The sequence below is a fragment of the Aegilops tauschii genome, chromosome 2 (genome assembly GCF_002575655.3).
Source record: "Aegilops tauschii subsp. strangulata cultivar AL8/78 chromosome 2, Aet v6.0, whole genome shotgun sequence".
Lineage (NCBI taxonomy): Eukaryota > Viridiplantae > Streptophyta > Magnoliopsida > Poales > Poaceae > Aegilops > Aegilops tauschii.
Window position 1 is genome coordinate 252,313,785 of NC_053036.3, and position 24,865 is coordinate 252,338,649.

Here is a 24,865-nt window from a genome sequence, read left to right on the forward strand (position 1 = left end):
TCTGTAGGAAGTGGCTGTCATGTGGCAGGGAGCAGCCACTTAGTCACTTAGGAGCTTGACACCGCATTGATCGACGACGTGCGTCGCTGGGAGGTGGTGTGGTGGAGTGGTTTGCCTCCGTGATCCCCGGCAGGCCTGCCGGGGCAATCTTGGCGGCTCGCTTCCGGGGTAACCCCAACCTCGCCAGGCTCGCCTGCCCGATAGGGAGGTTCCTCTCGTAGTGGTATCTTGTCTCTCTAGCTAGTCTTGGTCTTCTTGATCTGCACGTTGGTCCTTTGAAGAACTGATCCCTCATGCTTTGATCTGATCTTGGTGCTGTAACCTTGTTCTTGGGCCTGTGCACAGTCTGGGCAACAGACCCAAGGTTTGTTGCACCGACACCCGGCTTGGCAAATTCATGTTATAGAATCCTTCAAAGAAACCCTCCTGGGTAGGATGAGCATGTTACAATATGACTGAGATTGGCTACCTGCTTCAAGTGGCGGCGTGAACGACAGGAAAAATGGGTTCGCAGTCAAGGAGGTCACAGTGCTCTTGGTCTCAGTTCGGGGAGGTCCTGGTAGTGGTGTGAGTAGGGTTTGAGGACACATGGACATGCCACGATGAGGTACAGGAGGTCACTGGGGGGGGGGAAGGGCGAGCTCGATGTGAAGTTGTAGAGGTTCCTTTGGATTAGCGTGTGCCAGTATCGATCAATGAAACATCGGCTCGAAGCAGGATTTCAATAGAACGAAAAAAACATCGTAAGTAGTAGAGGGATCCCAACCGGCGGTATCATTGCTGCTCCCTACCTGATGTGGTTCATCGTGCAATGCTTATGTGAAATCTCAATCCAAAACTATTGTCCTCAGAAGAAGTGTCGAGATCTAATGAATCAATTAATGAATTAGAACTTTGCTGGTGGAGATGAACTCCGAATGGCCTAAATGCTCTGGATAAGGTGGCTGCCACTGATTCTAGGGTTCCTACCAGCAAGGACACATGAGAGGGCCATAGAGCGTGGTGAAGAAGAGGTCACGAGCATCGCAGGACAGGGGAGGAGCGAAGGAGTAGATCACCATGGACGACGACGGGTGGAAGGGGACGCGAGCGACGAAGTGAGTGGAATTGTGGAATGATGGCCTCCCAGCCAAAATTTGTTTGGCATACCATTTCATTCATATCTAACACGCCCCCTCGATCACAACTTCACCAAGTTGAGATTGCTCTTAACAGTTCCAACCTTATGGGGCAGCCAAACATGTTGATGTCGGAATTCGCAAATGAATTCCACGAATTCCGACCCAAATGATGGGCGCCAAACGAGCTGTTAAGGAATTTTGTAAAGTTCTGCACCGAATCTCAGGTAACAAAACCTGAATGGCACAACATGGTAAATTCTGACAACCATGCTGCAATTTAACCTTAATAAGTCTGATGTGGAGAAGTTACAGAATATACTACCTATCTACCCACATGATCTATGCTTTATGTCGCTTCTATAACTTGTCCCAGCAATTCAATTCACTGCAGAGCGGCGATCTATGATTTCGGACAGTTTGATATGTTCTTTAAGAAGCCTCTCCAACTGCTGGGTCCAGCTCCTTTCTTTGGTACTCTAGCCAGTGTACATGTATTTACAACGCTTTTGTTGTATGGCAATATCAGTAATATCTGGGGTAAATCCACTTGCCCCGGATATATAAAAATCATGTGTGTTTGTCGTGACCCTTCAACGATTTGATGATGCTCATCAAGAACTGCTTTTCGCCATGGTATCTGCTTAAGAAACAAGCCGCATCAGGATGATTAATAATACTCCGCCCATTCCATAATTATAGTGTGCACTGGTTTTCTCGAAAGTCAAGCTTCATCAACTTTGACCAAGTTCAGAGAGAAAATTACCCATATCAACGGTACTTCAAATATATTGCATGAAGAATCTAATGGTACTGATTTGGTATTCTAGATGTTAATAAATTTCCTAAAAATTTGGTCAAAGCTTGCAAAATTTGACTTCGGTAAAATCTACCATGCACTACATTTTGGAATGAAGGGAGTATCGAAAAGAGCAAGTATCATTCTGTGGTGATGTAGTGCTTACATCTCAAGCAATGAGAAGATCAGGCACATGATGCCTATCGCCATGTGAATGGGAAGGGTCTGCTTGAACCTATTTCTATTCAGAAACACCCTCTCGGAGAAAGCTGTGGTCGCACCAGAAATGAGCAGAACGCCCCAGCCCGCTGGCAAGCAGTGGCGAAAGGAGAATGAGCCCTGTAAATATGTCATCAGGTATTATTTTTTACAAATGTAATCCTTACAAGGAAAAAATCCCAAGGTGGAACATTCAAGACTTTACCTTAAAATACTCTTCGATGAATATTGCAGAATATGAGATTCGCAGTAGCATATCTAACAGACAGTCAAGGAGGAAAATATAGATTTAAAGAGAACAAGTATAGCAGTCATTATCAAAGGATACTGACAGAATTTGCAGCAATCAACCCAATAGCTCCGGCAGATTTAATAAAAGTAACATTTAGAACAATATAAATTGCTGAGAAGAGGAGCAATATATCATTTGACTGCTTAAGCTGCTTTTCATTTGCAACAGAATGAAGGAAAGCTTCAGACATGCCTGAAAATATCGAAGGATAGCAGAGTCATTCATGTGGAACTTAGTTAATATGCACATTTAACCAAATACTACATAGCCCAGTAATATCTAACAATCAGCACCACCACCAGCATGTTTCTTGTTCATAGAATATTAATCAAGAAAAGGTCAAAATCTAGCCAAGAGAATGCATAGTATAGTTAGTTTTTGATTCAATAAAGGTTTTTTTTCAGCTATACTGTTGTGCAGGATGAGATATCGAAGAACAACTGATAGCTTTCAAAGGAGAGACCAAGTCATAAATTGGCTGAACGTAACTGCTAATTAAATGGTTGGAAAGAAAATATAACTGCTCATTCCTCAAAAAAAATGCTCCTCATATCAAGTTGGATATATTACTGTGCTACATGCATCATGACTGAAGACAAATCTAAAAACAGAAAGGACAATATTGGGGCTGTTATGCCCAGTGTTCTAAATTCTGGGTTTGCAAAAATTAGTTTAAAATTAAATACACAATTTGGATTTGACAGGTACCCGAGCAGAGTTATTATTCGCCAATGAAGTATTCTTAAAGTTATTAAGAAAAACTACTTTGCAAGATTATAGAATGAATAAGAGCTGCTGCAGAAGTACTAAATACAAACCATTCATTGCTAAGAAGATTATGTAAACACAATAGTAACGGAGGACAGCTGTAGCTTCGCCATCACTATATCTTCCTCCATATAGTAGATTCAGAAGGGTGTATGAATAACTTGGACCAAAAGAAATGATCACGAGACCTGCATTGTTGGAGGATTATCATATTCAAGGGCTGGCATCTAATATCCACAGAAAACTAGGAGACTGAATTTGACAGCAAATAAAACATGTAGATAAACAGATTAATATACACATTACACCATTCAGTACTGGACAGCGTACCTATCAGCATAATAAGTTTAAGAGCTCCGAGCAAAGAACCTTCCAGAATGGATAAATTCTCAGGAGTTTGCCCTGTGGATAAGGATCCATCATAAGCTCGTTCAAAAATAATGCGCACAACATATTGTTTTAGTAATTTTGCTAAGAGTTCAATAATTTTGGCCAACTATAATTGTAAGGACCAGTTATTAAACAACAGCACCAAACTGAAAATATGTCAAAACTTATAATTTCAGATAGCTTGAGATATAGGAATGGTCATATCTAAATTCTAACAACTGGACATCAGCAGCATTATAAGCCGGAATTGTGTTAAACATTACAATCTAAGATAGCAAGGAATATGCAAAAGGAAATCTTGTTTTCTTGCATTGGTGGCAATGCTTATCCTAGCAATAATAATAATCCATAGTACTTGTAAGAGGCTTATGAGTAATTTAAATAATGAACGATGAGAATAGCAAACATGCAGAAAGTGTGCAGAAATATCAAAACGACCAATAGCCGGTACACAAAGCAGTCACTTCAGAAAAGCATAATAAATTCAGCTGACCAAATGGATTTGAAAGGGCAAATATATTTCATCAGTTTTTTTGTTTAACAGACAACAGCACAACATGGGTTAACCTCTTTTGAGTAATCAGGTACAGAGATGCTCAATAGACAAAACTTTTAGGCAGATTCTCCTGGAACGGTAATAATAAGGATAAGCTCTCTGGACTCCTATCCTGTTATGCGAACGCCATCCGAACCGGTTGAATATAACCCGAGCCACCATCTCCCATTGGTTGCACCCAGTAACCAAAGGCTCCCTGGAGTCCATAGGAGTGAGTAAGGACCACGTACGGATCCAAGCTGTAGCTCTGAAGATAACCTGCAAAAAAGTTAAGTTGTGTTGTCTGTTAAAAATCATATCATTTCTGCAGTTCCATATAGCCCATAATAACACACATATTCCAATCTGAATACGAGTTGCCGTGATCTGTTCAACCCCAGCTAACCACATCCCAAACAAAGACGCAATATCTACTGGAGGATTGATATTACAAGCTATATGAATCGTTCTCCAAAGTAACTTGGCAAGTGGGCATTCAAGGAATAAATGTTGTATTATCTCATCCTGAGCACAAAAACAACACCGCGAATTGCCTGCCCATCGCCTCTTAAGTAAGTTGTCCTTTGTGAGTATTACTTGCTTGTGGACAAACCACATAAAAATTTTAATCCGCAAAGGAACCTTAACCTTCCATATATGTAGTGACCTTGAGAGGGGGCCAGAATTAATCAGATCCGTATAAAAAGATTTCATCGTAAATATCCCATTTTTAGTTAACTTCCATTGTGTTGAGTCCGGCATGTCGGAGGGTCGAACTTCAATCAATCTCCAAACCAAGTGCATCCAGGCTGTCCATCTCTCACCCACTAACGTACGTCTGAACTGGATGTTCAAGGGAATAGTTTAAAGGACGATACCTACGTAATCCTCCTTACGTTACACAATATTGTAGAGGGTGGGATATTGTAAGGCCAGGGGCGTCTCTCCTAACCACGTATCCTCCCAAAATCTTGTTGACATCCCGTTGCCAACCAAGAATTTGACCCTACAAAAGAACATATCCTTCGTTCTCATAAGTCCCTTCCAGAACGGCGAATCAGTCGGTCTGATGGTAACCTGGGCTAGCATTTTCGAGTGCAAATACTTATTGCGCAGGATTTGAGACCACATGCCCTCCGACTCTATCTCTAACCTGTACAACCATTTGCTCATAAGACATTTATTCTTAATTTCCAAGTTCTCAATACCGAGGCCCCCTTGGTCTTTAGGTCGACAAAGGATATCCCATCGCGCGAGACGGTATTTCCTCTTGGCCTCATCAGACTGCCAAAAGAAACGAGATCTAAAGAAATCAAGTCGCTTTCGGACCCCTTTCGGAATTTCGAAGAATGAAAGTAAAAACATTGGCATGCTAGTCAATACTGAGTTAATCAAAACTAGCCGACCTCCATATGACATCAGCTTGCCCTTCCAGCAACTGAGTTTTTCTTTTCAATTCGTTCTTCAATACATTTCCATTCTTTATTGGATAGCTTACGGTGATGAATCGGAATACCCAAGTAACTGAACGGTAAGGCACCTAATTCGCATCCAAACAATTGTCTGTATGTATGTTCTTCGTCTTTGGCCTTCCCAAAATAGAACACCTCACTCTTATGAAAATTGATTTTTAAGCCAGACAATTGTTCGAATAGACACAAGATCAGTTTCATGTTACGTGCCTTAGCCATGTCATGTTCCATGAACAGAATAGTGTCATCAGCATATTGTAGAATGGACACCCCTCCATCAACTAGATGAGGAACTAAATCCTCTACATGGCCATGCTGCCAGGCAGAGAGCAGTTAGGCAAAAAATCGATGAAAGTCAGTGTGTTGTTGCCTGTTTGCAGGAAACCAAATGCTCATCTTTTGACTCTAGGTCAATTAAGAGTTTCTGCCCTAAGAGATTTGACAGCTTTGCTTGCTCTCCTGCAATGGGAGCCCCTGGGGGAATTCTTGTGGTCTGGAACTCCTCTGTTTTTCTTGGAACTTTACTTGAAATTCAGCAGTTTGCTGTAGTTGTGGAGTTTGTGTCCAGACAGAACAATGAAAAATGGACTCTGGTTGCTGTATATGGGCCTTGTCAGGGTGAAGCTAGAGATAATTTTGTCACTTGGCTATATAACCTAAGTATTCCTGTTGATGAGAATTGGCTGCTTTTAGGAGACTTTAATTTCATTAGGTCCATAGATAACAGGAATTTGCCTGGAGGGGACCTAAATGACATGTTCATCTTCAATGAGATAATTGGGCATTTGGGCCTTCTAGAGTTACCCATCAAGGGAAGAGCTTTCACTTGGTCCAATATGCAAGACAACCCACTTCTTGAGCAATTGGACTGGTTTTTTACCTCAGTAGACTATATCTCTGTCTATCCTATGACTGAAGTGCTCCCCCTTGCTAGGACTGCATCTGATCATGTCCCCTGTGTTGTCACAATCGAAACGTCTATCCCTAAGTAAAATCTATTTAGGTTTGAGAACTATTGGTTGGAGCTGGAAGGATTTATGGATTGTGTTGCCAAGTGTTGGAAAAAGCCCTATAGGAAGGGACACATAACTGCTAGAATTGCTGAAAAATTCAAGTCTCTCAGAATGTGCCTTAAAAGATGGCAAATGAATGTTTCTAAGTTGAAACTCCTGATTGGTAAATGTAATCATGTTATTTCGCTGCTGGATGACTTGGAGGAGTGGAGGCCTCTGTTTATTCAGGAGCTTAACTTCAGGAAAATTGTCAAAGTGCACCTGGAGAAATTGCTACATTTGCAATTCCTTTATTGGAAGAAAAGGTGTACTATCAGATACATTAAGGTGGGAGGGGAAAATACAAAGTTTTTCCATGCCATGGCCACTGAAAGGCACAGGAGGAATTCTATTGCAAGTCTCAAATTGCCTGATGGTACTGTGATCAATGATCATGCTCAAATGGAAGGACTCATCTGGAATTGTTTTAAAAATAGGATGGGCACATCAAGAGGCATTGTCATGGGCTTTGACCTCTCTGCTCTCATCACCCCTGTGGAAGGCCTTGACATTCTCACCAAACCTTTTGAAAAAGATGAAATGGACAAGGTGGTTCGGCATATGCCTGTGGATAAAGCTCTAGGTCCTGATGGCTTTAATGGCCTGTTTTTCAAAAAAATGCTGGCATCTAATTTCTCAGGACTTTTATGAGCTAGCTCATGAATTCTATGAGGGTGGTGGTATCTTGGATAACATTAATGATTCCTACATTACTCTTGTTCCTAAAAAGCTTGCACCTGAAGAGGTTGGAGATTATAGGCCTATTTCTCTCACTAGTATGGGCCTGAAGTTTCTTTCTAAAATGGAAGCAAATAGGTTCCAAGAGGTGATCTTGCAGTTGATTCACAAGAACCAATATGGTTTTATTAAGAGCAGAACAATCCAGGATTGTATTGGCTGGACTTTTGAGTATTTGCATCAGTGCCATCAATCTAGGAGGCCAATTGTAATCCTTAAGTTAGATTTTGAAAAGGCTTTTGACTCTCTGGAACATAAGGCTCTTTTTCAGATTCTTAGGCATAAAGGTTATAATGAGAAATGGATTCTCTGGATGAAGCAGCTGCTGGGCACTGGTACTTCCTCAGTTCTTCTTAATGGTGTCCCTGGGAGAAAATTTGTTTGTAAAAAGGGGGTCAGGCAGGGTGATCCTGTCTCTCCACTTCTCTTTGTTATTGCTGCTGATCTGTTGCAATCTGTCATCAATGACATGTTCAGAAGAGGAATTCTCCAACTGCCTATCCCTTGTCATGACCAGGATTACCCTGTGATCCAATATGCAGATGATACTTTAATCATCTTGCCTGCTGACAGGATTCAGCTCCTGGCCTTAAAAGATATGCTTCAAGTGTTTGCTCAGTCCACTGGCCTTGATGTCAACTACCACAAATCTTTCCTCATCCCCATAAATGTTGATCCTATTGTCATGAATGATCTTGCTGTTGCTTTTGGTTGCCAGATAGGAAAGATGCCTTTCACTTATCTTGGGCTGCTAGTGGGAACCACAAGGCCCAAAATGGTGGACTTTATGCCTCTGGTGGACTGTATGGAGAGAAGAATGACTGCTAGTTCCTCTTTTCTCAATCAAGGGGAGAGGCTACAATTTTTGAACTCTGCTCTGTCTTCAATGCCCATCTTCTTTATGTGTAGTGTGGTTGTTCCAGCTGGAATACTCAAGCAGTTAGAGAGAATTCAAAGGCAGTGCTTGTGGAGAAAGAATAGAGATGAACCTGTCCCCTCCCTAGCTGCTTGGGAGCTTATTTGTAGGCCAAAAAACAGGGGTGGTCTTGGTATTCTCAATCTAGGGGTTCAAAATGTTGCCTTGCTCCTCAAACATGCCAGTAACTTCCTTAATAAAATTTATATTCCTTGGGTATCTCTCATTTGGGACTCTTACTACCATGGAAGGGTGCCTCAAGGAACATCTTCTTGTGGCTCTTTCTGGTGGAAGGATATTTGCAAGGTTATGTTGAGTTTTAGATAGTGTTCTTGGGTTGAGGTTAATGATGGTGACACTGCTCTATTCTGGTCAGATAACTGGAATATTGGTGATGAGGTCTCTCCTCTTCAATCAAGATTTCCTAGATTATTTTCTTATGTTAAGGACCCATGGATTACAGTCAAGGAGTTCTTCAGTTCTCAGGATATTGTCCAGCATTTCCATCTCCCCCTGTCTGCTCAGGCTTTTGGAGAGTTGGGCATGATTGAATCTATGATGGATTCTCATAGCAGAGTATCTGGCTCTAAGGATGTGTGGTCTTGGAAAAACTCTTCCAAGCAGTATAGACCCAAGATGTTTTACACCAACACATTTTAGTCTGAAACCTTTAACCCTCTGCTCTGTTGGATATGGAAATCATCCTGTACTCTCAAGATTAAGGTGTTTGCTTGGATGCTCATCATGGACAGGCTGAATACAAAGGATATGGTGGAAAGAAGGCATTGGCACATGGAGGATGGTGTGCATTGTAGACTCTGCCCCCTGCAAGTTCGAGAGACCAGGGATCATCTCTTCTTCAACTGCAATTTCAGTGTTCGTGTCTGGAACTACTTGCAAATTGATTGGCCTGCAGGGCACTCTATGTCTGATGTCGCTATTCAGGCTAGGAACAATGTTGATAAGCCTTTTTTCTCTGAAGTGGTGTTCACTGCATGTTGGAACATTTGGATCATTCGAAATGCCAAGGTTTTCATAAATGAGAGGGCCAGATTTTATAAATGGCGTACTGCTTTCGGGCATGATATCTCTTTGTTGCAATACAGGATTAAATCTGCCTACAAGGATGACCTTCTCAAGTGGATCTCTTTCCTTCCCCCTTAAGGGTTAGTGTAGTAAGGCTTTTATGCCCCTCCCGTCCTTTTAGTTTAGCTTCTTTTTCTATGTTACTCCTTGTAATCTGCTGTTGTATCTTTGTAACTTTGTTTTAATAAAAAATTTGATATGCTGTGGGGGTTTGCCCCACAGTTTCCAATAAAAAAAATGACGGCCAACACAAGTGCTAAAAAGGGCGAATAGAAAACTGAAAAAACAACTATGAAGGGGCCCACACGACACACACCCATAAACTGGCAGCGTTATAGAAGAGAACCTTCTATGAGGAAAAATCATCTACAGAATGCACTGGCAGGGAAGACCAAAATCACACCAGACATGTCCCCATGTTCTGGGTCACAGGACAAGCACACTCAAAACATAACATCGAGCAGCACAGAAGAGCCTAAACAAATCACCACAAGTATATACACACTGCAAGGCTAACAAGTTCGTCCGAAGCGTAACAAAAGATTATAACAACAGATAAGGTGATGATAGCAAATACGTGCATGCACTAACAGTAGTAGCCATCCTAGTCAGGCATAACAGAAAAGCATAGATCAATACATGCAATAAGAAACAAAAGCAAAGCCATAGGTAACCACCACAGGATCAAGGCGAGAAAGATCAAAAGGAACCAGCCGAGGCATAAACCTCGGGGTACACGATATTCCGAGTCTCATACGTGCACTTCTCCTCTTTATCTTCAATAAGAAACTTAAGGGATTTCCTAGACGTGACTCGCGACACGGCAACATAAAGCTGCCCATGAGTAAACACAAGCTGCTTCAGATATACTCCAACAAAGGATACGGTATGCCCCTAACTTTTATTTATCGTCATCGCATATCACAACCTTAATAGGAAATTGTCGTCGCTTCAAGATGAAAGGCCACTTGGTTTTCTTTCTCGTCAATTCTATTCTGGGTATGTAGACAATGTTTCCGATATGAGAACCTGTCATTATTACAGCCTGAATCACACGATCAGCCAACTCTTTAACAATCAGGCGAGTCCCATTGCATAGGCCATTGGCTTGGCTTAGATTTCTAAGAAGCGTGATAGGCACACCGGGTTTTAAGAATATCCTATGCTTAGGATAATTTATCATAGAAACTGCGTTTAAAACTTCAGGAGGATAAAACACATTACTTTCTTTAACAGTATAAGCAACTTCAAATATTGAGTCGCAGCTTAAATACTCTCGACCACTCTGCGGCACAGGAGACATCACATGAATATTATCCTTCTCAGCCACCTCATTGGTTGGGGTTAAAATAGCTCGCTCACGAAGGTACCCAAGTTTTTCATAGTTTGCGAGAAAATCAGTGTAGGTAGACGAAACTATGGCAGAAATTTTATCACCGTCAGTACGAATCAGTAGGTCATCAGCTATTTTTATCCACGCGGCTTCAGATTCTCCTTCCCTCTTGGTTGCTGGGAGCTTTCCATTTCCATGATCTAACACCCACCTACTAAAAATGCCACACCTTGCTGTAATATAGGATCTACACCACGCATTGAGAGGCGCATGTTTATGGACAAACGCAGGACCAAAACAGACTTCTAAATAGGAGAATTTGTTATGGTTGCATCAACAATCTCTGGCCTAGACCCACCTTCAATAACAGGTAATATCTGTCTAAAGTCACCTCCCAACACAACAATTCCCCCCCCCCCCAAACGGAACATCAGCAAGAAAAGGATCATCACAGGCCAAAAGGTCACGCAGAGTTCGATCTAAACACTCAAAGCATCTTCTGCTTGTCATAAGTGCTTCATCCTAGATGATTAAAGAAGTATCTCTTATAAGATTAGCCAAATGCATGCCTCTTTTGATATCACATAGGGTTGTTTGATCCATTAAAAGTGGTATTTTAAACCGAGAATAAGCAGTGCTACCACCCGCAAGTAACAAAGCCGCAACATCCGAAGACGCAACCGTTAAAACGATTTTTTTCGCCCTCTGAGATGAGAGATTATAGCATTCCACAAAAAGGTTTTCCCCGTGCCACCATACCCAGAGACAAAGAAAATACCAGACTTCTCTTGTAAAACGCAGTCAATAATAGTTTGGTAAGAAGCTCGCTGATCAACATTAAGCATCCCAAACAAAACTACTGCTTCCTTTGCAAGTTTTTCAACAACCTCGGCAGGAAACTCGGTCCAGTCAGCCGGCAATTCATCTGGCAACACATGTTTAAACCGAAGATCTACACGTGGGCTGTTGTCAGAAACAACACCCGAAACAAACCAGCCAAACAAAGCAAAGATGCACCCACAAATGTGGAGACCAGCACCTGTAACACCATGGCGACGAAGGGTCCTAAGTAATTTACGCCTTTTCCGGTTTCTAGCCGACATGGCAGGAGTGAGCATGGGGAACCAGCCATCCCCTGGGAAACTGACAGAGCCAACGTAGATGAACACACGCAGGCTGAACAAAACGTAAACAAACGACTACACAAAGGTAACATACTCTTTCTCTTATGAACACCCAGAGCACCAACAGCAGGAGCATGCAAAACACGGCGACGACGAGCCATCACCAACAACGAGCACACATGAATGCAAGTACTGCATTTTAAGATAGAATAAAGGTAAAGGTAGAAGATGTAAACAGAGAGAAATGTCCAATAGGAGCAACCTAGACAGAATAGCTAATTAAAAGAACTTCAATTAATGCATATGATACAGTGTTTATTACAAAAGATACCTAAAAGAACACTACAATGGCTCTGACACAGCCTATCCACAGTGTCCTAACCAGGCTTTAGAACTCACACACTGAATTAACCAACTGCGAATGCAGCAGCTGCAGCTGAACAATTGCATTTACACCAGCGGTTTTGCTCTGTCCACCTGCATGGACCAAAGGCCAGGCAGACCGAGCAAGCGCACCTGCAAGCACCATAGCTGATTGTGCAACACCTTTGTATGCTAACATGCTCTCATAATTGTAATCTGCAATAACAAACCCATAAACCCCCTCTAAAAATTGGACCGCCTGATAGGCAGCCTGATCATATAAAGGGAGCAGCCGTCAAATGAACTGCCCCAGAAAAAATGTGTTTGACACCGTACTACATCATCCTTAGTAAGAACATCGATCACAACCCCTCCAAGTAGAGAACCATCCGAGGCCACCTCTCGAACATATGAATGGAACGGCAATCAACAATAGGTCGCAACAGCCTCAAACAGAGGCACACAAGAAGAACGCTGGATAAACATCCATGTAACAACGAGACATTAAGGAGAACCAAGAAAATACCAATGCACATCAAACAAATGGGCAAACGCATGAGCATACGTAATCAAGGAAAACAAGCATAATATTATAACAAACAATAGGAAATCAATTTGGGTATAGCTTACCATGTACAGCAAAAAACAGCACCACCAGACAGCAGGGCCTAGCAACACGGCCGGCTCAGAGAAATAACCTATAAACTGAAACAACCTGCGAAACAAAGAGTAAAAGTCAGGCAAACCATTAACAAAGGAAACCACCAAAACAAAGAAGCAAGATAACAAAAAATTCTCAAAATGGAAAAACAAGACAAGCAAACCAAACGGGCAGAGCAAGCATGAAATGCATCAAGGAGAACATGGCCACCACGCAGAGCACCGCAGGATGCAACCCTAACGCACGGTCATCTGAACCACTAAATCCCACACCCAAAAAACTGCTGCAAACACACTCCACTGAACCCAGACCAAACACTCTCTTCCCAATCAATGATATGAGCCATACAACCCTCAACAGGGCCAAACATGAACAACAATGAACCAAAACAAGGCATGACCAAGTCATATTAACTCTAGCAATGATATGAGCTATACAACCCTCAATAGGGCTCAACATAAACAACAATGAACTAAAATAAAAGGCATGACCGAGTCATATTAACCCAAGCAGACCACAGTTACCAACAAAAGACAATGACGACTCTATTATTCTCCCTCTTTTTCAGCCAACATAAGACAACGAAGACTCCATTCTTCTCATTCTTTTTCAAAAGGCCATTGGACCAATCCAGACCCAACAAGTCGATCCACACAGGACACCATGTATCAGACAAACCCAAAAGGCACATGCCCACATGCACCCATGCCTTCCTGACCACAACTCCACAAAGCCATGGTCACAGAAAGGAAAAACCCCGGCCCTAGCAAGATCCAAAGAAGTAGTAAAAGACACACACATGTCACCCATCAGCAAGCAAACAAGACAAAACTAAGGACAACTAAAATCCACCCAGAGATAAAGGCATGCACTGGTTAGCCAGAACAGCATAAGAAGATAACAAAGGAATACCCCAATCTGCCACCGTGCACACCTATCCTAACGACAGGCATACCACAGCGAGCACAACAGCACACGAACACACCCGACCGGCAGGCATATCATATCGAGCCAACAAGCACATGAACACAGGCGCAGACAATCAACCAAAACACAAAAAAGCTTAAAAATAAAGAGAAAGGAAAAGTGCAGTGGACCTGCAGATCCTTGGAGCAAGACGCGAAGACCAACACGTACACGACGACGAACATGCGAGGACACCAGGCAGGAGCAGCTGCAGAACAGAGCAGCCCTCAGAAACGTCAAAAGCACATCTCGGCTGAAGCAGACTACATGAATCGGGATAAAAGGAAGATTTACCCACAGATCGACGAGCGGCGCAGCAGATCCAAGCCTAGCGAAGAGGAGAACAACGGAAGCTAATAGACACCCAAGATCTAAAACTGGTCAGCCACGATAGATCAAACGCATAAAACATGAGAGAACCGAGAGGAGCACCACCTTAACCGGCGTCACCGCGGTGCGACGCCATTGGAGCCCCTCGGCAACCAACCCTAGCGACGACTCGCGAACCAAAGAGCAGGAGCATGAAGAGGAGCGAGCACCGAAACGAAACGAAAGGAAGAGGGAGGAGAAGAGGCAGGCGGCGATGCAGGATAAGGGAGACGACCCACCCACCACGACCCACGCCGCCGAACAGTGCCAGGCCACGCGAATGAATCACAGACGGCCAGGTCAACCAACGGGCCACACTGCGTTCCCGGCGACGAACGACGGCCGGGCACGTCGACGAGGCGCCCCCCTCCATGGCACCCTCGCCCCGACGCATGAACCGCCTGCACCCAAACGCCCACTCACAGATAGGAGAACTGCTTGCGCCGCCGCTTCTAGACCCACCTGTAAACAAGGGGTGAACGAGAGGAGCACCACACCGGATCTCTAGCGGAGCCAACGAACGTCCCAGATCACGCCGCGTCAGCATGAACCCACACATCGGACGGTCAGCATTCAGATCGACCTGGGAAGCCTCTTATTCCGGCACGAATCAAGAATTGAGATGGCATGGCACTGGTTCTAGGCCAAAGACCCGTTACCCACGTACCAAGATACCGGTATAGGAAAATCTCAAACTCATCAAGTAGAGCGGGTACGGGTATGGAATCTTATAACACATACCCTTGTACCTATGTACCCGTATAAAATATGACAAGTACGACCAAATCACCTCCACCTTCCTGCAATGCCATGACTTGTCGTGAGTTTGTGCATTTAATATATACTAGCGGGCAGACGCGGGGCAACACACTGCGCCCGTGAAAGACCCGGTCAAATGTGTGTTGTTGTCACAACAAAGTTTTATCGGATTTATCAAGAAATGGTAGAACATTGAGTACATTAATCAAACTGAAAATTCTTAAGCTTAAGACATGATTTTGTAGAGCTCAGGCTTGGCAAGAAGTCGAGAATTCTGAGATTTTACCCATCTATAGTATGGTCGTGTCTTGTCATAGCTTCTGCGATTTTTGTTCATTAAGCAAAGAAATGATATATACTACCTCTGTCCTGGTTTATTGGTCCCCATTGTAATATGTGCCAAATTTTGATCATAAATTTAACTAACAAAATGTTCATGCAAAATATAATTTTTGGTGACATGCACTAACATTTTGTCAGTTAAATATTTGATCAAAGTTTAACACAAATTACGCAGGAGACTAATAAACTAAGACAGAGGTAGTATGAAGTACTTAATGTACCAATATACTGCATATAAAAAACTAATTCAAGTTATCCTATGGAATTTATATTCTTAAGTACATATTTCATAAAGGCATGATTCATATCAAACCATCATATTACCAAACCAGAAATCCAACTAAAATCGAGAATGAACTAATTATGTACATGTTACATCATGTAACTATATAAGGAGCAATTCACCAAAGAAAATAGCTAATAGATTAAGCTAGATCTAATTACATAGGAAAATACGTGATGTCATAACTCAGTTGGACACCAGTTAGGCAAGTAACTTCATCGGCCCAAGGATCGAAGCTGGTCTTCCTGATCTGCCATCTGCATACAATGAAGCAGAATGTCAAAATGATGACCTGATGTGGATATTAATTTTAAAATAATGCATAGTAAATGTCATTTACACCATAAATGATACTCCCTCCATTCCTTTATATAAGGTGTATTTTTTTCATAAAATCCCATAATGTAAGGTGCATTTCTTCTATTTTCCTCCTAATTCCATTATTAGCCCTCCAAAAAAGGTAAGTATCTCTCCTTGTTGTAAAAGAAGGAAAATATCTCTCTTTCAGTTGCATGTATCTCTTTCTTTCCTGGACGAACGAATTTACTTGCCACAAACAAAAAATTTGCCGAGGGCAATTTCATCCTAAATTGTCTATAATTTTGTGCCTTGGTCACCGTGCCAAACATAATACACCTTACATAAAGGAACGGAGGGAGTACATCACAATTACAAAAATATATATTAATTGATTTCATGATGCTCCATTACCTTGCAGTTATTGTTATCATGGATTAGTATTTTCCTTTAATGTATGAAAATTTTGTAATCATTCGTCTTCTCAAGCAAGAACATCAGAGTAAGCATCCAAACCAAATTCCCACCCACTTATAAGTTCAAATATACAAAAATTTCTTTTAACCTGAAAGGTTTTCATTTGTTTTAAACATAGATAGAGAGAGGGGGAGAGGGAAGGAGAGAAAGATAGAGAGATTGAGAGAGAGAGAAAGAGAGAGAGAGATGCAATTGGCATGACAGGCAACAAGCATGTTAGGCAACGGGCTCATATGAGGGCATGAACAGTGGGTGGAGATGGGGCTCAGAGGGCATGGGTGGCTTGGGGGTGGGAGATCGTAAGTCATGGAGGTGGCGGAGGTGAATATCAGCAACGTGCGGAGAACGAACATTGAGGAACTCAGAGGGCACAGACAGGTAGTTGGTAATGTTGCAGTTGAGGAAGCGCTTCAGCCTGAGGAGCTCCTACTCCTTCCCCAACCTATTGTTGTGGCGCCTCAACCTCGCCCTCACCACGATCGCGGTCGGCCCAACGCTACTCCTTTGGCCCCGCCCGATGCCCTTCGGGTAGGCGCTCATCTCCGTGCATGCTAGCACGCCGCTCTCAGTGCTCATGTCCCTCCATGCCCACCTCGCCCGCCGCCTCCTCTGTTGCCATGCCCATTGGCCCTCGCGGTCGCCGTGCATTCCTAGTGTTGAGCGATGGATCAAGATTCTTGAATGATATCTATTTTGAGAGCTAGCAGTTGGGACATGTAGGTCGCTCATTAAAATAGCTAGAACTTGGTGTTGAACTATTTTTCATAGCTGTGACAAACATGCTAGCTATTTTGGTTGCGACAATTTTCAGCATAAATATGCGAGCCACCACACCACTTTACTACATCTACTATGTCGATGTTGGATAAAAAGGAAATCCCTTCTCTGTGAGCCAACATATTGTTGGAGATATGCCCTAGAGGCAATCATGTATGATGATATTTCCTATGTGTTTATGAATAAAGATAGTCCTTGGACATTATCAATGATGTATATCAACAAGTACGTCACTTGTTTGTGGGACTATACATTGTATGATGACTGTCCTAAAAGGTCCCTAGTCGAAAGGGCTCTGTGGACGCTCAGCCGACTAGACTAGCATATGACATGGTGGATGGTTCGGTCTCACTAGCCATGGAGTATTGGATGCTAACCGGATAATATGGACTTGGAAGGATTGGTCAGATTCGACGTAGTCGGATCCGGGTCGAGATAAGGTCCGAGTCGGACAGACCCACCTATGAGACGCAACAGATATGTCATCTGTGAGTCTCTAGTACAACATACGTTCTATGTCATAAGACCTAAGCTGGCGCATGTACTCGGGATGGTGACAGACCTGCTTTGGGTCGACCAAACGCTACTCCGTGAGTCGGTAGTTACAAAGGTAGGTTTCGGGCTTGTCCAGACCCATGTTGCGAGACATGGTCGAGCAAGATGGGATTTGCCCCTTCGATCAGGAGAGATATACTCTGGGCCCCTCATGTGATCCGACCAAGATAAGCATGGCCATGCGACAAGGATTTTGAGATAATCCGATTTGTGGTCGGCATCACTGGAACTAGAAAGAGGTCAGGTTAGCACAAGGATGACAGACTCGCCTTGAGCCCGACAACATATCATGTGGCAAAGGGAATAGAAGCGTGACACGTTGTACAGGTTCGCCTAACCAGCTTCATCGAACACTTGGAGTCGGCATGCTTTGCTAGAGTCCGCAACCCACTAGACGGGCTCGATGTGATCTGACTCGTGACCAAGTGAACGAGAACCTAAGGGGTCACGCGCTTAAGGGAAGGAACCTGTAGGCCCGATCCGACTCCACAAGTCAGATGTAATCCTACTCAGACTCATATCCAGACCGAAAAGACTTTGGGCCTTAGGATCCATACAAGGCCCAAGTGTTGAGCCTACGATGGATGCCTTTATATAGTTGACGGGGAACTTGCATGTAAATCAAAAGAATTCCTATGAAACACCCAAGATCCAATCTAGGAGATGTATTGCTATGAGAGGGGAGTGTGTCAACTATCTACATACCCTTGTAAACCGAATGTGTTAGCTTCGTAACGTGGTTGATGTAGTCGTACTCTTCACGATCCAATCCGATCTAGTGCCGAACGGACGGCACCTCCGAGTTTAGCACACTTACGGCTCGGCGGCTTCCTCTCCTTCTTGATCCAGCAAGTGAGGGAGAGGAGGTAGATGAGATATGAACGAACACAGTGGCGTGGTGGTGGTGGCAACGAAACTCCGACATGGCTTCGCCAAGCACATACCACTGAAACGTGGGAGGAGTTGGCAGAGGTAACAAGCAAGGGTCGAAGGGGGGCTGCCCCAACGCCTCCCCACCTTTATATAGGCGTGGAGGGGCCTAGTGGCTTGCCCTCCAAGGCCCTAGGGTCGTTTGTCAAAGGGGGAGGAAGAAAATCCCTCCTTTCCTTCTCCACAAATCGCTATCCCCCTTTTTTAGGGATCCTGGTCTTATCCCTTCGGGATATGATACTATTCCTTTTAAAGGGGATCTTGGTGCGCCTAGACCAGGGTTGTGGGGACCTTCCCCACTGCCTACGTTCATATGAGTCCCCCAAAGCAGGTGGGCCCCACTTGTAACCTTCTAGAACCTTCCCGGTACAATACCGAAAAAACTCGAACTTTTTCCGGAACCCCGATAACAACTTTCCATATATGAATCTTTACCTCTGGACCATTCCAGAGCTACTCGTGATGTCCCAGGTCCTATCCGGGACTCCGAACAACCTCCAGACTTTCCACTATTTTTTGAATATTTACTGTAGGGTAAAACCTCACAACCCTTTATTAAGGAAGAAGCACTGTACAAAAGGTTTTCTAAAGCTACAAGTCTAAACTATAAAAGAGCATACTTACAATTACAAAAGGGTATTAACCTAAGAAATAAGCTTCTACTTGGTGGTATCTCTAAGTCTATGAGCAAGTAGGAGAATATCATGTACAAATTTACACCTCCATGTGGCAAAAGTAGCACGTTCCCCTCTGAATGTTTTGCCATTCCTCGGGATCCATATATTCCATGCAGCCGTGAGCATAACCTCAAAGAAGAAAGGATGACCAAATCATGTTCTGGCTTGGGAGATGCATTGCTGAATGTCAGACCCATGGCTCCAGTCAATTTGCAAGTAAGTCCATACTCTGCAACTAAAGTTGCATTGGAAGAAAAGATGAGCTCTATCTTCATAAACATAAGCATTGCAAATGACACATAGATTATCATCCGAGGGGGACCTCCAATGTCTTCTGACCAACATGTCCTTGGTATTAAGCCTATCAAAGAAGAGAAGCCAACCAAAGACCTTTATATTCATAGTACACCTGCTCTGCCATCACCACTTACAAGGTTGAATGACTGGAAGGTGAGTGTGCATGATGTCATAGAAACTTTTGGCTGAATACTGTCCAGATTTCCCAGGCCAAATCCAAACATCAGGCAGTGATGGATCTCTCTATAAATGAAACAACCACCCTTCTAGGATATGCAATTTAGAGGTTGCCTCCGGAGATATTGGCAAATAGAACAAGATTAAGAGTTTTAAAATATAAAAGAACGCTCAGTTGTTTCTCTGTATGTTCATCCAATATGCAAAAGTTTGTTGTCTACATAAGTGGATGAACGTGTGTCAAATAGTAAAACCTGTAGTTCCATATGAATGCTAACCTTCAATTCTAACACATGGGAGGATGGGAATGTACGTCTTTGAACATGACGCACTGTAAGTAGCGACATAAATTAGAATTAAGAAATAAAAATCATATTTTTCACGCTGTGCGTGCACAATCCTGAAGCCCGTTAGCTATACAGGTACATGAAAATGATAACAAACTCGAATAGATCTGTGAGAATAAACCCGCACCATTGTCAGATTGAAGTTGAGAGAAAGAAGAAGGAAAAGGGACTTGCACAGCTTCTATCTTCTTCGTGGCTCGTGGGCATTTGCCTGCCAAAGTGCGCAGGCTAGGGAGAGAAATCCACGTCCGTCGCCAGAGATTGACTCCGAGCCGCAGATGAAAGTGACGAAGGGGTTGAAGGCCAGAGGGCAAGGACGGCCTTGGCACACTGTCTCTCCTTCACCGCCCCTTTTTCATCCCCTCCAGCAAGCACCCCAACATCAAAAGAAGCCACCGCCAAACCATGAGTCCGCTGCTGCGGGATGCCGCTGTGCGGACGGGGGATGCTAGGGTGTTGTGCTTGCAGCGTTGTACATGAAGCCGCCACTATTTTTTGAGAATCTAGAAGCCGCCATCGCTGTCGCATGTATTTTACATCGGTGAATAGGAGGCCGCCTAGATCGATCTTTGGAGCAGCAGCCCATTATCCTTTGGGCCGACCTGGACGTTCGGGTTTGGAGCGGTAGAAAAGGCTACGGGGGACGCTGTGGTATGGCGGAATGATCCAGAATGTTGATTGAGCTGATCGGACAGTGTAAAGTGTCAAATCACCGTGTGAGCTCATAGGTGACTCTGTTATTCTGTTTAGTAATAAAATATAAACATCACATGCAATCAAAATATGTGACATCATATGGCCATTATCATCTTGTGCTTTTGATCTCCTTCTCCAAAGCACCGGCATGATCTCCATCGTCACCGGCATGACATCATGATCTCCATCATCATGATCTCCATCATTGTGTCGTCACGTGGTTGTCTCGCCAACTATTGCTTCTACAACTAATGCTAACGCATAGCGATAAAGTAAAGCAATTACGTGGCATTTAATGATTGACACGCAGGTCATACAATAAATTAAAGACAACCCTATGGCTCCTACTGGTTGCCGTACTCATCGTCACGCAAGTCATGAACCTACTAAAAAAACACAATCATCTCATACATCAACATATATAACATCACGTTCTAGCCATACAACATCACAACATGCCCTGCAAAAACAAGTTAGATGTCATCTACTTTGTTGTTGCAATTTTTACGTGGCTGCTAGGGCATAGTATAAGAGCAATTCTTATCTACACAAAACCACAATGGTGATATACAAGTTACCTTTTAACCTTCTACAAGGACCTCCTTTGTCAAATCAGATTCAACTAAAGTGGGAGAGACATACACCCGCAAAGCCACATTTATGCAATACAAGTTGCATGTCAAACAGTGGAACTGGTCTCATGTGCGAGGACATGTAAGGTTCAAGCCGCTTCAACCCACAGTATCGCTGAATCCAAATAAGACAAGGGAAGTAAGCAATCCAAACACCAACGCCCACAACAACTTTGTGTTCTACTCGTGCAAAGACATCTACGCATAAACCTAGCTCTGATACCACTAATAGGGAATGTTGCATGAAAATAAAAAAATCCTAGGAAACACCCAAGATCCAATCTAGGAGATGTATAACTACGAGAGGGGAGTGTGTGTACATACCCTTGTAGATGAAAAGCTTTAGCTTCGTAATGTGGTTGATTTAGTCATACTCTTCACGATCCAATCGTGATCCAATACGATCTAATGCCGAATGGACGGCACCTCTGAGTTTAGCACATGTATGACTCAGTGACGTCCTCTCCTTATTGATCCAGAAAGTGAGGGAGAGGAGGTAGATGAGATATTCAACACGACGGCATGGTGGTGGTGGCAGCGGAACTCCGGCAGGGCTTCACCAAGCGCGTACCGGTGAAACATGGGAGGAGTTGGGAGAGGTAACGGGCAAGGGTTGAAGGGGGGCTGCCCCCAATGCCTCCCCACCATTATATAGGCATGGAGGGGCTGGGGCTTGCCATCCAAGGCCCTAGGGTCGTTGGTCAAAGGGGGAGAAAGGAAATCCCTCCTTTCCTTCTCCACAGGTCGCTATCCCCCTTTTTTAGGGATCCTGATCCTATCCCTTCGGGATATGCTACTATTCCTTTTAAGGGAGGATCTTGGTGTGCCTAGACCAGGGTTGTGGGGAATTTACCCACTACCCACATTCATGTGGGTCCCCAAAAGCAGGTGGGACCCACTCCAAAACCTTCTAGAACCTTCCCGGTATAATACTAAAAAACTCAAACTTCTTTCGGAACCCCGATAACAAATTTCCATATAGGAATCTTTACCTCCGGACCATTCCAGAGCTCCTCAAGATGTCCCAGGTCCGATCCAGGACTCCGAAGAACCTTCGGAATTTCCACTATTAATATCTCAACACTGTCGTAGTGCTACCGAACGTTAAGCGTGCGACCCTACGGTTCGGGAACATGCATACATTACCGGGACTTCTCTCCGGTCAATAAACAAGAGCGAGACCTGGATGCCCGTATTGATTCCTACATATTCAACGAACATCTTTATCAGTTGAATGATGTCAAGGATTCAATCAATCCCGTATGCAATTCCCTTTGTCCAGCGATTTGTTACTTGCCCGAGATTCGATCGTCGGTATCACCATACCTAGTTCAATCTCGTAATCGGAAAGTCTCTTTACTCATTCTGTAATACAAGATCACATGACTAAACTCATTAGGCACATGAAGCTTCTTATGATGTTGTATTACCTAGAGGGCCCAGAGCTATCTCTCCATCACACGGAGTGAAAAATCCCAGTCTCGATCCACACAACCCAACAAACACGTTTGGAGATACCTATAGAGCACCTTTATGATCACCCAGTTACAAAGTGACGTTTGATAGCACACAAGGCATTCCTCCGATATCTGGGAGTAGCATGATCTCATGGTCGAAGGAACAGATACTTGACATGAAGAAAGCTATAGCAAATAACTAAATGATCTGATGCTAAGCTTACGGTTGGGTCTGTCCATCACACCATTCTCCTAATGATGTGATCCATTATAAAAAGACAAATCATGTCCATGGTTAGGAAAACTTAACCATCTTTGATCAATGAGCTAGTCTAGTAGAGGCTTACTAGGGACACGGTATTGTCTATGTATTCATACATGTATTTAAGTTTCCGGTCAATACAATTCTAGCATGAATAATAAACATGTATCATGAACGGGAAATATAATAATAACCATTTTATTATTGCCTCTAGGGCATATTTCCAACAGTCTCCCACTTGCACTAGAGTCAATAATCTAGTTCACATCGCTAGGTGATTAACCCCCAATGAGTTCTTGGGTTTGATCATGTTTTGCTTGTGAGAGAGGTTTTAGTCAACGAGCCTGCAACATTCAGATCCATGTGTACTATGCAAATCTCTATGTCATACTATAGATGCTGCTAATAAGATAAACTTGCAGCTATTGCAAATGACTTCTCCACTATACATTTCCGGTTTGCGACTCAGAGTCATTCGGATCGGTCTTAAATCTTGCATCAACATAATCCTTTAGGGCGAGCTCTTTATCACCTTGATAACTGAGAAACATTTCCTTAGTCCTCTTTAGGTAGCTAAGGATAATTTTGACCGCTATCCAGTGGTCCATTCTTGGATCACTCTTGTACCCCCTTACCAGACTCATGATAAGGCACACACCAAGTATGATACACAGCATGGAGCCTATGGCTGAGGCATAGGGGACGACCTTCATCCTTTCTCTTTCTTCTGCCGTGGTTGAGGTTTGAGTCTTACTCAACTTCACACCTTACAATACAGGAAAGAAATCCTTCTTTGACTAGTCCATTTTGAACTCCTTCAAAACTCTTGTCAAGGTATGTGCTCTGTGAAAGTCTTATCAGGTGTCTTGATCTATCTCCATAGATATTCATGCCCAATATTGTCACGCCCAAGATGCGACCCTATCCTAAAGGAACACGAAGGTCCCACCAAGGATAGAAGCGCATCTTGAAGACGCTTTTGCAAGGTGGATATCATTACATCAACATTACATAATATTTGGGGATACATACAAGGCATACAAATGCCGCAAGAATACATCAATACATCAATACATCATACATGAGATCAACATCCGACTACGGATGAAACACAAACAGAAACTCCAACGACATCCACCCTGCTAACCCAGGCTGCCGACCTGGAACCTATCCCCTGATCGAAGAAGCAAAAGAAGACTCCAAACAAGTAAACATCGCTCTCGCGTCATGATCATCGCAAAACCTGTACCTGCAACTGGTGTTGTAGTAATCTGTGAGCCACGAGGACTCAGCAATCCCATTACCATGGGTGTCAAGACTAGCAAAGCTTAAAGGGAAAGGAATGGATAAGGTGGTGAGGTTGCAGCAACGACTAAGCATGTATGGTGGCTAACTTATGCAAAAGAGAGCGAGAAGAGAAGCAAAGGAACGGTCGTGAACTAGCCATGATCAAGAAGTGATCCTGAACTCCTACTTACGTCAAACATAACCCATAAACCATGCTCACTTCCTGGACTCCACCGAGAAGAGACCATCACGGCTACACATGCGGTTGATGCGTTTTAATTAAGGTCAAGTGTCAAGTTCTCTACAACCGGATATTAACAAATTCCCATCTGCCACATTTTCGCGGGCATGGCTCTCGAAAGTTTATACCCTGCAGGGGTGTCCCAACTTAGCCCATTATAAGCTCCCACGG

General features: G+C 43.4%; 1 protein-coding gene across 4 annotated transcripts; it reads right to left on the minus strand.

Moving 5' to 3' along the window:
* Positions 1-1,377: 1,377 nt before the first annotated feature.
* LOC109764610 (uncharacterized) lies at positions 1,378-20,595 on the minus strand. Of its 4 annotated transcripts, XM_073508420.1 has the most exons (12): positions 19,342-20,595; positions 15,747-15,842; positions 14,268-15,001; positions 14,127-14,185; positions 13,964-14,040; positions 12,836-12,920; positions 3,527-4,400; positions 3,247-3,384; positions 2,465-2,620; positions 2,342-2,394; positions 2,084-2,256; positions 1,378-1,758 (listed from the first exon to the last, which is right to left on the minus strand). In XM_073508420.1, exons 7-12 carry the CDS (start codon positions 3,534-3,536, stop codon positions 1,689-1,691), a joined length of 600 nt encoding a protein of 199 aa, XP_073364521.1. In that variant the 5' UTR covers positions 3,537-4,400; positions 12,836-12,920; positions 13,964-14,040; positions 14,127-14,185; positions 14,268-15,001; positions 15,747-15,842; positions 19,342-20,595; the 3' UTR covers positions 1,378-1,688. The 4 variants fall into 4 exon arrangements, with proteins under 4 accessions (XP_073364521.1, XP_040254652.1, XP_040254653.1 ...); XM_040398718.3 differs by lacking the exons at positions 15,747-15,842; positions 19,342-20,595 and having other exon boundaries at positions 3,527-3,598; positions 4,154-4,400; positions 14,268-14,714; XM_040398719.3 differs by lacking the exons at positions 15,747-15,842; positions 19,342-20,595 and having other exon boundaries at positions 14,131-14,185; positions 14,268-14,628.
* Positions 20,596-24,865: the final 4,270 nt, after the last annotated feature.

What these genes read in the sequence shown, in the direction of transcription:
- LOC109764610 (XM_073508420.1), bottom strand. An exon ending in AATCTTCTTAGCAATGAATG is followed by an intron (nt 2,621 to 3,246) that starts GTTTGTATTTAG and finishes CGATATTTTCAG; the next exon opens with GCATGTCTGAAGCTTTCCTT. An exon ending in TCATCGAAGAGTATTTTAAG is followed by an intron (nt 2,257 to 2,341) that starts GTAAAGTCTTGA and finishes ACATATTTACAG; the next exon opens with GGCTCATTCTCCTTTCGCCA.